This window comes from Pseudomyrmex gracilis, unplaced genomic scaffold (assembly GCF_002006095.1).
Source record: "Pseudomyrmex gracilis isolate BER0280 unplaced genomic scaffold, ASM200609v1 scaffold_31, whole genome shotgun sequence".
NCBI classification, from domain to species: domain Eukaryota; kingdom Metazoa; phylum Arthropoda; class Insecta; order Hymenoptera; family Formicidae; genus Pseudomyrmex; species Pseudomyrmex gracilis.
In genome coordinates, this window is record NW_018020615.1 from 1 (window position 1) to 15,568 (window position 15,568).

General features: G+C 31.3%; 4 protein-coding genes across 5 annotated transcripts; 2 read left to right on the top strand and 2 right to left on the bottom strand.

Annotated features, from left to right (window-relative positions):
• Positions 1-3,867: 3,867 nt before the first annotated feature.
• Positions 3,868-5,750, top strand: LOC109852558 (probable palmitoyltransferase ZDHHC24). The gene has a single exon (XM_020423813.1). It carries the CDS (start codon positions 4,557-4,559, stop codon positions 5,394-5,396), a length of 840 nt encoding a protein of 279 aa, XP_020279402.1. The 5' UTR covers positions 3,868-4,556; the 3' UTR covers positions 5,397-5,750.
• A 1,087-nt stretch (positions 5,751-6,837) lies between these two features.
• Positions 6,838-10,570, bottom strand: LOC109852557 (sulfhydryl oxidase 2). Of its 2 annotated transcripts, none has more exons than XM_020423810.1 (4): positions 10,480-10,570; positions 9,879-10,206; positions 9,494-9,746; positions 6,838-9,339 (listed from the first exon to the last, which is right to left on the bottom strand). In XM_020423810.1, the coding sequence occupies exons 2-4, from the start codon at positions 10,162-10,164 to the stop codon at positions 7,920-7,922; spliced, it is 1,959 nt and encodes a 652-aa protein (XP_020279399.1). In that variant the 5' UTR covers positions 10,165-10,206; positions 10,480-10,570; the 3' UTR covers positions 6,838-7,919. The 2 variants fall into 2 exon arrangements, with proteins under 2 accessions (XP_020279399.1, XP_020279401.1); XM_020423812.1 differs by having other exon boundaries at positions 9,879-10,208; positions 10,483-10,565.
• Positions 10,571-11,387: 817 nt separating this feature from the next.
• LOC109852559 (ragulator complex protein LAMTOR3-A) lies at positions 11,388-12,509 on the top strand. Its single transcript, XM_020423814.1, has 3 exons — positions 11,388-11,474; positions 11,617-11,844; positions 11,920-12,509. Exons 1-3 carry the CDS (start codon positions 11,466-11,468, stop codon positions 12,055-12,057), a joined length of 375 nt encoding a protein of 124 aa, XP_020279403.1. The 5' UTR covers positions 11,388-11,465; the 3' UTR covers positions 12,058-12,509.
• Positions 12,510-12,843: 334 nt separating this feature from the next.
• On the bottom strand, positions 12,844-15,312 carry LOC109852568 (glyoxylate reductase/hydroxypyruvate reductase-like). Its single transcript, XM_020423828.1, has 6 exons — positions 15,025-15,312; positions 14,768-14,895; positions 14,359-14,548; positions 13,915-14,078; positions 13,520-13,810; positions 12,844-13,218 (listed from the first exon to the last, which is right to left on the bottom strand). Exons 1-6 carry the CDS (start codon positions 15,105-15,107, stop codon positions 13,103-13,105), a joined length of 972 nt encoding a protein of 323 aa, XP_020279417.1. The 5' UTR covers positions 15,108-15,312; the 3' UTR covers positions 12,844-13,102.
• Between the last annotated feature and the right edge of the window lie 256 nt (positions 15,313-15,568).

Below are 15,568 nucleotides of genomic sequence, written 5' to 3' on the forward strand. Positions count from 1 at the left end.
TAATAAAGTATAATAAAGAATAATAAAGATACTTTTGAGATATTTTATATCATTATCAAAAAGATCTATTTGCTACTCTTTTCAAATCAATTCAGATTTTTGCTTTATGTAATGGTTATTTTCTGTAATTATTTAATACCGTAGTGTAATTATTTTATACCGGTTTTTTCTCGACGACTTCTCATTTTCAACAAATTGCGAACGTTTCGTTCGCCTTGCGCCAAAATTGACGCCTTGGACCTCGCAAATGCGAGGAAATAACGCGATCGCGACCGTGTACGCGGTTTTAGATTTCGCGAATTGTTTTATTTAAAACTTTTGCCATTTTTTCACTTCTTGTTTATTGATATCGATAAAAGAGTAGATTTTCCGCGAGAATTTTACGATGAAGTTAGATATTTTAGAAACTATCGAAAAGCATATCGGGAAAGAATAACATATTTATTTAATTTTGACGACTTAGCGTTACTATTACCGCGATTTTTAGTTTTAGTACGAAAAGTTTCACGTAGAAATTTTAATTAATCGCGTTTTACTTAACTTAAATTTAGATTTCGAATGTGTAGATGTATCGAATTTTTCATTATGTTTCTAATTTTCCTTTTTCGATCCGTTCCGTTTTCGATAAACAATTTTCGCAAAAAAATTACGGACTGATGCTTCGTTAAAGTAACGAAGCAAAATACTTCGCTGTGCTATGCGGAGTGATTCTCGCAAAAGTTGCGAGACTGTTTTGCGTAAAAAGTACGCAAATATTACTATTATAATTAAAACCGCAAATTCCGTTCCGTACTAACAAAATAATCAATATTATAACTTTGATTTTTGATTATAACTTTGATTTGAAATTTACCTAAAATTCGTGCGACATATTTTAAAATATTTTAAAACTTATATAACTTTCATTCGTTTTAATCACTTATTTTGACTTCTTATTACTTATTTTTCATTCTGCATTTTTTTATACACACACTACCTATCCTATACCTTTTCTATATCAAAAAAAAAGAAAAAAAAGAAAAAAAAACAAGAAAATATTGAAAAGTAAGATTCCCTAATTTATTCTTCTTTCCATTGTATTTACTCTCCTTCACCCTTTCTACACATTCTTTAATATTTAAACATAAAGTATAGAGTCGCGAATAAAATTCTATTCTTTTCATTTACCTTTTTACTTCATTTTTATTATTCTTATAAAAATATTCTTTATTTATTTAACTTTTTACTTCATTTTTATTATTCTTATATTCTATCTTTTAAAATAATTATATTCTATCTTTTAAAAGAATTATTTTTCGCGTTATTTTGAGATTGTGTTTTAATTTTTATCTATCAACTTTTTTAAAAGTAAAATTAGAGTCATTCGCGATTTCGCGGTTTTCGCGTCATATTACAGCAACGGGACCACCGGTAAGTTGAAACGTGGTCCCGCGTCGTGGGACTACGGTCATCTCGTCGTGGGCGCGCACCCTTCGCATCGTGGGACAGTAAAGGTAGGTTCCTGATTGCTACGTGGGACTGGAGTTGAAGATACAGCGATGGACGACGATGGACTACGCGCAACGGTACGTTATTATAAATAGTTTATTCTTCTCACATAAAAAGCACCTCACTGTTAGAAAGGTTGCTTTTTTATATATATTATCTTTAAATTTGTAGTATAATTTACACACAAGCAAATTACAGTTTTTAGAGTTATATACGCGTAATAAATTTTAAATAGTAAGTTAATTAAATTATTCTGAAACGGTTTTTTTTATAATAATCTGGAAAAAAAATCCTTCATATATGGACATATTCTATATCTCTCTGTGATGATGTTTAATTAAATACAATCATATGTGAGATCTTTTCAATCTCATGCAAAATTATTATGCCTAGATATAGAATTTGAGCATATATAAAGAATTGTTTCCCGGAAAAATAATGATTTAGAATTAAATTATTTATTATCTTCTATATCTCTACAATAAATATTTTTGAGAAGAATAAATTATTCTGCATGAGTAGTAATCGCACTGATTTTTCACTATATCGTCACTCTCTACGTATAATCTTGTAACTCCAAAACGCAAATTTTAAAGGAGAGCAGTTTAAAAGTTTAAAGGTTCATATAGTTTCCCTAGTTAAGGGATCTTTCGGTTTTTAATTTTTACCTTATGAATATTTTTTTTAATATTTAGTGACCATAAAGAACATGACTTTTTAAGCGTCACCATGCAATAAACTGAAAATATGTGGTACTTATGTAATTATACGTAGGGAGTGACGATTCTTTTTTGATGAAATTTCCATTTATTTGTATATTGTGTAATTTAAAACAATATTGTAATATTTCTTCTATATATGTGCTTTTTTTAAATATATTTTTTTTATATTTTTTTAAATATATATATTTATCTGTATTTTCTACATCTACTTTCATATTTCTATATCAATTTCTCTTAAAGAACCGATATAGAATTTTTTTGGATACTTATGTTCTTTCATATTTCTATATCAATTTCTCTTAAAGTACTGATATAGAATTTTTTTTTTAAAGACTTATATTCTTTATATCTTTTTTCTACATCCACTTTTATATTTCTATATCAATTTCTCTTAAAGAACCGATATAGAATCTTTTTTTGGAGACTTATTCTCTACATTTTTATTCTTTTTTATTTTATCTTCGCAAAAATATATATTTGAAATATATATTCAAAATATATATATTAAAATATATATTTTTTCTATCTATTATAGAATATTAATATTTCTATCTCTTCTAATTATACATGATGGGCTTTATCGGGTGGATATAATTCTTCTTTCAATCATAAAATCTAAAACAAAACTCGGACGTAAAACTAAAATATATCTAAAATATTACTTTTTAATTTTAAAACAATTGCCCCTCGCGTAAAATATTTGATAGGTTTTAAAACTTTTCAAAGTAAATAGGTAGGTAGGTAGTTATCTGTGTAGGTAGGGATGCGTATCTACAAGCGCGCTTGTAGAAAATAAATTAGGCCGGATAGGTAAAAAATATGTTAGATCGGAGATAGGTAGGTAGAAGAAATAAAAATGTACAATTAGGATCAAGGCTGTTATGCAGCCTTAATCCTAATTTAATGAGGCTAGTAACGTTTAAGATATGTCAGATGTTTAAGATAGGTAGGTAGGATTATATATACTATGTATATTGTATAATATTGTATTATATTGTATGTTATATGTAATATATGTAAACTATTATATTGTATGTTATATGTAAACTATTGTATTCTATTATAATGTATAAAAAATTGTAAAATGAAACTTGAAAATTGAAAACACACTGATAAAGAATTGTAATAAAGCAGAGTAATAGATATCCTTTTTGGAATTGCAACTTTTCAGACGTATATATTTTGTGTACCGGCAAAACATCTTTGTGTAATATACATGTCTTTTTGTGTAATTTGTATTTATACGTATATATGTAGTTTTTGAGAGAATAAAATAAAATTTATAAAGCAAAAAGCAGCAAATGATGATGTAAAAGGAGATGATACACTCCACGAATTCTGATGCTGCTCGCTAAAATAATATTATTTTCTTGACTATCACATCTTTTCTTGTACATCACATTTATGTTGTGTGAAAAGTTGCAATGTTTTTTCTTATCCTTTTCTGTTCTTCTTTCTCATCTTCTCATCACGAGACCGATCATTTTAAATTCCAAAAGAAATCAAATCCACGCTCGCGAATGTAGTTACACACCTGAAGAAGGTGACCATTTAGACTCGTGCACATAGCACAGAATAGAACCGCAAGCTGTGGACTTAGCGCAACGACATGTCGCTCGTAGACATGGCTGCGTAGTTTCAATGTGCACCATCCGTGGACATGCGCTAGTTTACTGTGCGGAAAAGTAATTACACATTCTCTTATGAGCCTGGGCCGCTCTCAGGCTTCTTTCTGGTAGAGTTGGATTGCATCAGCCATATCGGTTGGATGTGCGTAGTGAATATTTTTGGACAATTGTCGGTGTTTTACACCACTTTCTTTATTATTATCTTTAATTTAAACAAATGTACAACTCCGTGGCTTGGCGTCAGGAACCCAATCCACGGTTTTAAACCTGTTATCAAAAAGACATAGAATGGCGTATGGACCAGCTTTATGGGTCTACTGAGCCAAAAGAGCACCAAACCAAACCAAGCTTCTTTCTGGTTGGAACACAGCCATAGGTACATACGAGCATTCATTGCTACCAATCTGTGGAGCTGCTCCGAAAACTTATATGCTATGCGGAAACTTTATCTTATGGTAAAGAATATACAGTGAATGGCGTAGCTTTAACCAGTCGGTGAGCCATATTTGCACCAAACCAAACCACAAAGGTATATCTATGCAATGTAAACATTAGATATGTAATTATCCCGCACGATAGCGTATGGGTAAATGTTCTGGATGGCTAATAAAAAAAACTAAAAGATATAATTCTACAAAACGTGGCCTCGGTGAGACTTATATAAATAAAAATCTACAAAAATAAGCTGAGATAACTCAATTAGAGAGAAACTACGACAATGATAGTCCGGAAAAAGATATGGCCGCAAACTATCGGCGATTTGCTGTCAATGGTGTTCCTGTTGATCATAGTACTTCTAATGTACTGGTTCGGGCTGTGGATAATATTGCCGGAAGTATATAAGGACAGTAGTCTACCTTATACATTTCACTTTGTTTTTGGCACCTTCGTTATGATGAACATCACAGGTAATTTTACATACACGGTGCTGTGCGACACCAGTATTCAAAGAATTATAGTGCCGGTGAGCACATGGAAGACCACAAACGGCTGGAGATTATGCGCCACTTGCGAATGTTTATCTCCTCCGCGATCCTGGCATTGCAACACTTGTAATACCTGCATCCTCAAGCGGGATCACCATTGTGTATTCACTGGGTGCTGCATAGGCTACTACAATCATCGTTACTTCCTCATGTTCATCTGGTATTTGTTTCTTGGTGCAGCTTATGCCTTTTACTACGGACACTTTTTCATTTGGAACAGAATACCCTTTGAGTTCCCGATGTCTATCATCAAGATGATCTTTGGCGTAGCAATTTTTTTCTTCGGTGTCGACTTTTCCATCAATCAGTTTTACTTATTGTTATACATAACATCTGCAGTGGGTACTTTGTATACAGGTGTATTGTGTATTTATCACTTCAATTTGACTCTCAAAGGTATCGTGGCCAATGAAAGTAATAAGAAAGATTTTACATACAACATGGGTTGGAAGAACAATATTAGAGAGGTGTTTGGAGAACAGTGGTACTTGACATGGTTGCTTCCTTATATAAAATCAGAATTACCTCATGATGGAGTTCTGTGGGATAATTTGTGTTCTAAAAAGAACTAAATTATTTTATACCGATTGTTATGATTTATAAAAATTATTATTTATTTTAAATGCGTTTAAAATAAATAATGTAAAAATAATGTAATAATGTATATAAGAATATATAGTATGTTAAAAATATTAAATATGATCAAAGAACAAAAAGTAATTCAACAGCTGAAAATTCTGTACTTTTATATCAACTAAAGATATATATTGATTACTGTTAATAATTATATTACATTGATATATCCTTTGTAATTTTTGTATAAATAAGCCTTCTATAGATATGACAAACAGTATTGCATTATTTAGTTTCACACAAGAAACATCATGTAATTTTATGGCATTTTTGATTTTATACTCAAATCTATAAACTGCGTTTAAATATGTTATTTGATATAAATTTCTTTTCTATTTCTTTTCTATTAGTTATTTCAAGTATTTTATAAATGATGTTGATTTTATTATTTAATATAAAAAAACAATATATGTGTTACATTTTTATTGTAAAAAAAATTGTACATAGATAATGATTTATAATATAATATAATCAATAAAGAGGTAATTTTTCTCTTAGGAACACTATTCACATACAAAACATTTATCCATGTGAAAAATGAAGTTTTATTCAGATATTACAAATATACCACATCACAACCATTTGTTTTATATAATCTCTCGGATTATTTGCCATTGAGAATATGCTAGTCAGAGATTTATTAAGTTATACAGAGTACACGACAAATTACTAGCTAAATAATTCAATTGGACAAGTATTAATTGATTTTTTTTACTTTAACATCTACCGAACAGTTCACCCTAAACAGCATAAAGTTTTCTTCTTGTATATAAAAATATCTAAAGAATATAGGAATATAAGACAATACAAACAGAAAGTAGAAGTATTTTCCGGAAGCGTCAAGATATATGTATATAAAAATTATGACAATAGATAACAGACTCGTACTTTTAACAGCAGTTTTATATTCTTTGATATTCCATATGATAATAATAAATGATTGAATTATTACTGTTTTTACACTATTTAGGGTTTGACACAATATTATTACAATAATATTATTCTCTGATAGAAAATTATGTTTCAGTCGCGTAACATTCGTGTATGTATGTACAAACAGATAAAGAAGCGCTGACATTTGCACATATGGCCATTTGAAGCAAAAAACCACTGGTGATAATATATATATAAATATGATGTTCTTGAATTAAAACTTTATCGAGTCACATGATTTTTTTTTTTATAATTTAGAAATATCAAAGTAACTGAGGAAGATATCCTCAGTTACTTTGATATTTCTAAATTGTAAAAAAAAAAAATCATGTGACTCGATAAAGTTTTAATTCAAGAACATCATATTTATATATATATTGATAAAGGCTTAATCTAAGGCCGAAAACGTTCTATGTTACCTGCTTGAATAAAGTAATGTCTCTATCATACACACATTATCACCAGTGTTTTTTGCTTCAAATGGCCATTATACATTTCTTGTTTTTATAAAAATTTTTTGAAGCTTGCTACACTCCTCTTCTATTCGCACATATATTGTATAATTTGCGATAATTTTATAATAATTTATACATAGAAACAAGAAATGGTATTACGAAATATGTCAGAGCAGAGAGACTCTGTACATACACACATAGCGAGAGGGACTATCGCAAAAAGGATTATTTATTCGCTTTGTTTCGTGTTGCATAAAAAAAACAAATCTAATGAGCAAATTCATCAAAATCAGTACTGACAGATAATTAGTAAACTTAAATATTAGGAATTGATAATTGTGAAGTATCTTCTTTGAAGATAAGAGTATAAAGCAGAATATCATTAAATTTGTGAAATGGTGAGCTTATAACATAATATGTTTATTTAAAAAACTCGCACGAAAGAATGTAATCATTACCGACGTTGTACAGTTCTGTGAAGAGTTTCTTGAGCATAACTAATTTATATAAATTGTAGATTATACAAAAAAAAACATGCCTAATCCTCGTGAATTTAAATAAAAGATATAAATAATTTATCTTGCTATTATACAGAGTTCATTGGAATACAATTTAATTTAATTCATCGGGAGAGAAGGCGCTATCTAGTTACTGATTTATATATCTATTGATTTTAATATACGAAATAACAAATTATAATAAAAAATATTTCTTCTTAAAGAGACTTAAAAGAGTTTACGTTCGAATTTTAGATAAAATTTAAACATTTGATTTCAAGGAAAAGAATAAATAGACGAAGTTTAGTCATTTTTGTAATCTAACTTTCCCTGAATTCAATTTGTAAATTTCACCTAAAATTCAATCTCCTTAAATTAAATAAAAATAAAATTAAAAAAATTGCAAATTTGTTTTGCTTTTACTGTATAATCGAAATGATTGGTATTAATTAAAGAAATATTATACAACCTGGAAATTTGTGACTTAACAGTTGATTCGAGCTTAAATGTCTGAGTGATACTTGCTGGTCCAGGAATGTTGCATGACGTCAACCAAATGCAAAGCAAAGTATAAAGATCAGACTTTTGGCAACAGATTGAGGTGATTTTTCTTTTTATATGTCTTCTTGACAGCAAACTTGATACAAACCAGCACGAGTATCGCGGCTGAAGTAACATACAATATCACACAGATACTAATATCGAATATATTCAAGTCCCAGCCAAAGGCAGTGGTACTCTTTGTTTCTTTGGCGAATCTCTCTGGTCTCACTTTCGAACTATTACTGTTTGTCTCACTATTGTCATTGTCATAGTTGCTGATTCCATCATATTTAATGCTATTGTGACTATATTTGTTTTTCAAATATCGCAGAACCTCCTCTTCGTTCCAGCTGCTGTTGGTGTATCTACAGGTCGGGCAATGTTCGGCTGCGGGATATTGTATCTTCTTATGTTCGGGATCCTCTGTGTCATCTCCTGACAGTCGTGCGTTCACTTCGTTGTGCGCACGCCACAGCCAGAGCACGGCCTCGTCTCTACTGTGCACGTCAAATATCTTGTTTCTGCTAGCCATTTCCACGAAATGTGCGGCGCAGTCGGCGCATCCGAAGTAAGTCCCGATGTAGCCGTGCATCGCGCGCAACACTGCCGCGGGATCATTCGCGAAATCACCTAGAAATGTGTCTTTGCTTCGTTCCAGTGCGAAATTCACGGTCAACATGTGAAACATGGTCCACAACCCGCAAGGATATCCTCGATACGAATTCTTGCTACCTTTGCAGCCTATCCACCGATGAGGCGATCCCGAGTATACCGGCGACATTCCCTCTTCCGTCGTTCTAACCAACTGGCTGAACTCTTCGCCGGTTATGGTAGTTCTGCTTCTCACATCGCTAAAAATCATCTCTAGATACGCGTTATTATGTCGCAGAGGAAAATATGCTGCTAACACTGCGAGATACTTCCGTAACGCTTCCATCTTGTCGGATTCTATTACTTTTGTTAAAGATATTTCGTGATTAATCGAATAGTGCAGCGCGCTTTCTAGATCGAGCTGATACAAATAATCGTCGGTCTTTTTCGACGATTCCTCTTCTACACGAGTCCTTGCAATCGTCGTGATCGTTGTCTGATGCACGCTCTCGGTATTCTGCACGGTATCGTGGGACACCGTTGTCTCGTCAATGTTAACACCTTTTGCGATCGCGTAATCCTTAATAACTCGCCGCACTCCTTCTCTCGTTGGAATTCTCACGTTGAGTACCTTCTGTGTTTCGTTACGTTCGAAGACTATCACAGATGGGAATTTCGTAATCTTGTTCGTTACACACAGCAACTCATTGTCAGAAGTCACTCTGCGTATTTGCAAATCGCTGATTCTGTGCAGATCAAGAATGACTTCTGTGCCCAGATGCGAGTCCAAATTTTCGAAAACCAAGAAAAAATACTTCACGTTACTGGATGCTGTTTTCCATATATCTGTTGTTTCAACGTTCCTAGAGCGGCAATATTTATTGATTTTATATAAGAAATAAAAATATAACACATGTTTTATATACATATATATATATATGGAATATAAATAGAATTTTATTCGATGTCAGAAGGAAAAAATCTGTTCAAGAATTGTCAATGGGAAATTTAACGTACCTATATGGCGCAATATTAGGCCACGTAGATCCTCGTCCTTCCTGCTGTTCCACTTCAAGCCTGCTAACTAAATTACGCCTTATTGAGTCGATACTGTCCCCCTTTTCTATTATTAAACCCAAGGACGAGGGATGTGCATTTACAGAAAAGTACTTCAACATTGGATAATGCATAACTTCATACTCTCGGCAGAGAGGATTGTTTTCATCATCTGCGCAATCTATTGCGGCAATCGCAACAATATCATTCCATGCTGAAATATTAGTGTAATCATTTATTAATTATGTCAGTAAATTTTTTTTTTTTTTTTTTTTGCTGTCATTCAAGCATTTATAGCGTTTATAAAAGATAGTCTTTTTCATAAATTTTATTGTAGAGAACTTACAGACAATATCGCTTGCAAAAGCTTTCCAAGTAGGTGCAAATCTAAAACAAAAACCGCACCAGCTGTTATAAAATTCAACTAGCCAACTTCTGCTGCTTCCATAAACAGTTGTCTTGAAATTTGTGACATTGAGAATTACTACATCATCACTGGCATTGTATAAGCCCTGACCGCCTGTTAGAACTAGATTTTTATTAGATACTGCAGCTGCGTTGCTCCATTCTATCAGTAGAACATTTACTAAACACAAGCTTAGTAGAATTCTTATTCGATATAGCTGTTCCATCTTGTTGTTCAGTCAACTGATATTGTTTTATTCCTTCTTTTCCTAAAATTGCGTGTCAATAAGATATTATATTAACGTGATGTGCATTAAAGATTTTTTTAAACATCAGTTTTGACAGTATATATATATTTGTTGCTATATGTAGCATGTTTGAAATAAACAACATATATTTGTAGATACTCGAAAAATTTCAGAATTTTTGCAAAATTCTTTAATACTTTAGAATCAAATAAAATGCCCACAGCTTCACTCTCAAGATGCCAAAAAAAAAAACAAGGTCCAGGATTAAGGTTAAGGATGTGTTTAGATACTTACCTTTTTTTTTTTTGCGTCGTTATTCCGTGTATCTTTCCACAGTTAAAGCAGTTCCAGTCGAGACTGGCTCGTCGAGTGATATGGGCTCCACTGCTTCCACGTTATCATTACACACGTGTAATTTCGTAATTTATTTAATTTGTATACATTGATATATATACGCGTGACACTGATATTGTGCACCGTGACACTGAGAGTGAGAGGAAGAGTATGACGTAATAATAAAACATAACCTGACACTGATCTGGTATAATATCTGGTTTATATTACTCGTAAACACACTCAGTGCAATACGAGTATAGTATTATACACGTTGGGCTTATTCTTTGCAACACATTTGTTCAATTTTTTTTTCACAATTTCTATATCTCTCTTTCTTTTCTGCCTCAAAGCTTAATTACACTATAAGTTGATTGTATGTGTAGAGTAACTTGTGTGGATCCACGTAAGAAACAGTTCTTTAAACGTACGTAAACGTACCTTAATGCTTGCAATTATTGGCGTGTACAGTCGAACGAAAGATTTTTTTATTTTTTGCTCCCAACTCTTCACTAAAACAAATATTTGCCTTCTGAAATTTTAAAAATTGTTTTCTCATTAAAGCACAATACTTCCAATAACTTTATTTATTATATGTAATATTTTTTTTTTTTTTTACCAACAGGAATTGATATACCTACGCTATAATTCATCGAATTTGTTGTAAATCTGTTATTTCTGTCAAGAAATTGGCGGTTGCGTATTTTTATTCTCTTACACGATCACTCTGGATGATCACCATCGCATATCGTAATCATCACGCCTGACTGAGTCGGATCGGATTGGTCACAAGACTCACAAAACGCATACACAACATAACGCGATATTTGGTTATCACATAAAAATCAGGTGATAACGAGAGACGGTCGTGTACGTGCTTAAAAACATTAATTTTATTGATTAACTGCCGATTTACGAGCTGTGCGCACATTTTTTCTCGGAACAAAATGACAGTTGTAAGTCGAACATATTTATAATTTAAAATTTATATTTCTCGTATTAATAGAGTATCTCAAGCGTTTGAGGTTATGTCTTTTGTTTAGATGACATATACACACTTGAAAGTGTTTTTTTGTATTTTTTGTATTTTTTTTATAGGAATTAAAAAAGTTTCTATATGGATTGTTAAGCGATATAGAGGGTCTGCATAGCATATTAATTACGGACAGAGATGGAGTACCCGTTGTATCTGTAGCCGATGAGAAGGCGCCGGAACTAGCTATGAGAGCCAGTTTCTTATCTACTTTTGGAATGGCTACAGATCAAGGAAGTAAACTGGGTCTTGGCAAAAACAAAACAATTATATGCATGTATAGCAATTATCAGGTAAAAACTATATAATAAAAATCACTTTTTTGTATTATGTGATTTTTATGTGAAATTGCTCGATTTGGAATTCAGGTGATCCAGATGAATAAATTGCCACTGGTTATCAGTTTTATCACTAGTCACAATTGTAACATCGGCCATGTATTATCATTGGAAAATAAGATTGATCCTATTCTAAGTAGTTTAAAAAATGCAGTGGTGGAAGCCTGATGGTTACCTATTGTCCATTATGGGTGATAAATGTTGAATGTTATATCTGGATATTAATCTGTGAACTGTTGCAATAGTGTGAACAGTGACAGTGTTGTCAGACAATTACTACTTGTTTTAGAATAGTATGTTTTTTCATATTTTTACTTATCTGCACTTTTTCTATAATATTGGAAGTGTGGTATAAAAAGTAATTTGTTAATTATTCAAGCAAACATTATGTTGGCAGTTTGGCAGCAAATTACTGTCTTTTTGACAAGCGTCTGTTTTCAACAGGTTTTACTAGGATATATGTTTTAAAACAAAAATATATTATAGAGGAATATTCTTAAGAGCTAAAGATGATATTTTAAGTTGAAGTGTTTATTTGTTTGGAAACATTTATACACAATAACTTTTATAAAATCCACAAGATATTTGCTGTAAATTTTCTTATTTATTAAATACATATATGAAATACTGGTTTAGAAAGAGAGAATTTTCTCAAAATTAGAAAATAAATTTTGAAAACAATTCAAAATTACAAATTTTTTCTATGTCTGAAACTTTAAAAACATATTGAAGTACTTTGATACATCTCTGAACTTATATCATTCTTACAAAAAATGTGTTCCTCCATATTTATAAAATATAATAATTGTAGATATACCTATGTGTCCGCCCTTCTTAATATAATAAAATAAATTAAATTAAATTTTGCAATGAAAGAGAGAGTTTCAGAGAATATTTAGATAATCCATTTTCTCTCTTTCTATTAGCAAAAGTATATATTAGTAAGTGCATATATATATATATATAGGTATATATCTTCCTATATGATGTGATATAAAATATAAATAATGAAATTAGAAATTAAAATTCACTAATTGTGGTACTTTTGAAAAAGAATATGAAATAAGAAAAATAACCTTTTAAATTACATATTGATATATAGATATTTGTCCTTAATAATTATTTTCAAATGTATAATATACATATATATAAGAGAATAATTCTGCGTTAAATGCACACACAAGTCAGAAAGAAAAAAACAGAGAAAAATGTTTTACAATGGATAAACCAAAGGCTTGCCTTCAAGACCATTAAGAACATTCTGTGCTGCTATTATCGACATGTCGTTGCGAGTCTTTATTGTTGCACTACCCAAATGAGGCATTATTTCTGCAATTTAAAAGAAAACTTTGATGATATGTAGGTATGTACTATGATGTGTGTAATTTGTGATAAAATATAAACGTGAATAAATTTTGAATTAACATTAATTTAATTTAAAAAATATTTGTTTGCATTTTAATATTATGCATCTACATTTATTATGTTTATTTCTTGATCTCAATTTTTTAAATATTTAGAACTTTACTTTCTAAATTTTCTAGAATTTTCAAATATGTGTTTGAAGATAGTGAGAGTATTCCTTTTTCTTTTTATAAAATTTAAAGAAAAGTAATACAAAGATACTGACCGACATTGGGTAATTTTAGAAGTTCGTGATCTGGTGGCAGCGGTTCTGGGTCTGTGACGTCCAAACCAGCAGCAAATATCTTTTTATTGCGAAGAGCTTTCACAAGTGACTCGGTATTGACAATTTGACCGCGAGCTATGTTGACAAGGACGGCCGTTGTTTTCATTTTGTCAAATGCACTATCATTAAAAAGCCCTCTGGTTTCGTTGTTCAGAGGAGCAGCAATGATAAGGAAATCGCTTTGCTCCAAGAGTTCGTCTAAAGAGACAAATTTCGCTCCAAGCTCATCACCTGCGTCATTTTAGGATGTATTTAATGAGTTCGGGGAACAATGAGTATCATGTTGTGTAATAAAATAAAAATTAATTTTTCGGTTTCCGCAAAAAAAAGCGTACCTGCTTTTTTACGCGAATGTCCAGTATAGATAAAGCGCCCCACTTCGAATCCTTTTAATCGCTTCACAATCTCTTGACCGATATTTCCCAAACCGAAAATGCCAACTGTAGAATTTCGTATGTCTCGTCCCAACATCCACTGCGGTCCCAATCCTATCTTACCTCTTGATTCAAATTTATATTTATATAAATATCTTATAAAGTGTTAGTCTCGATATTTAATAAAACAAAATTTTTTTAAAAACATGAAACGAGAGAAAGAAATAATATTCAGAACTTACTGATGAGAAAATATGATAAATTAAAAATAATGCAAAATCGGGGTTTTAAGGAGATTGTGTACAGACATGCTAATTGACGCTGAATATTCATTGCAATTCATTTAAATCCAGAGCTGTCTCAAAATATATTTATATAATTTAAAAGATAAAATTATGTAATTACTGTTCCAGCTTAGTGCGACTTTCATGGCTACGTCTTGTTGCAGATAACAATAAAAGCACGGCAATTTCGGCAACTGCAGCGGACAATACCTTCGGCGTATGTCCGACCTTGATTCCTCTCCTTTTAATTTCCGGAACATCCAGGTGATCGTATCCGGCCGACATTGTCGATATAACTTTCAAGTTGGAACCTAAAAAAAATACACAAATACAAATCTCACATTTTTTAAAATAATATTTACATTCTTGTACGTAAAAAGATATATATATACATATATACACTTGTATATAAAAGGATATATATGCATACATATATTTTTTAATAGACACAAAAACAGTTTTTGTCTATAAAATATTTAACAAATTACATTTAAAAAAAAACTTTTATTAAAAATCAATAAATGATTTACCAGCAAGATCGAGAAACTCGCTATTGACATTAACATGATTGGCCATAAGCAAAGCATCGTGTCCAGGAAGAGCTTTCAATACTTGTTCTTCGGTGCTTATAACATTTGGAAGAATAGTAACGTCACATCTATTACAACAGCAATAAAACAATAAAATATATATGTTACGTGAATTTTTCACACAGATTTCTATAGAAATCTGTGATTTTTCAATATTCTACGTTTTTCCAATAGTCTTTTTTTTTTTTTAGACTTACTTTGTTCGAAGCAAATCGATGCCAGGTGTCGGCATTTCATTGCTAGTCACCAGAACTCGCGGTAAAATCGGTAAAGCCATCATGCTGCTTATACCAAAAACGTCTCTAGTCAGTGAACTGACGGCGATCTAATAAGTAACAGTCCAGTAAATTTTCACACTTCACTATCAGATTTGCACAACCGCTAAGTAGTTGATAACTGTATCAGTTATCGCAACACGTTGTACAAAAATATACGTGATATGTTGCGTCAGCGAAAAACCGGTTCGAAGATAACATATGAGACGTTGACGCGTCGAATATAATATAAAAACAAGTTTACACAATTTAACTTCACGTACATAAGTGAAAGTCGAATTCGTTATATGTATATTGAGTGTCCTTCACAATAACCATACCTAGAAATCGCAGCGTACGAAAGCAAAAAAACTGATCTTTCACTTTTTTTAAATTAAAAAGAGATATTAATAAATAAATATATAAATAAAGACCATATATCAAGAGAGAAGGACAATATATTAGCGTTTAAAATTTTGTGCGGTAA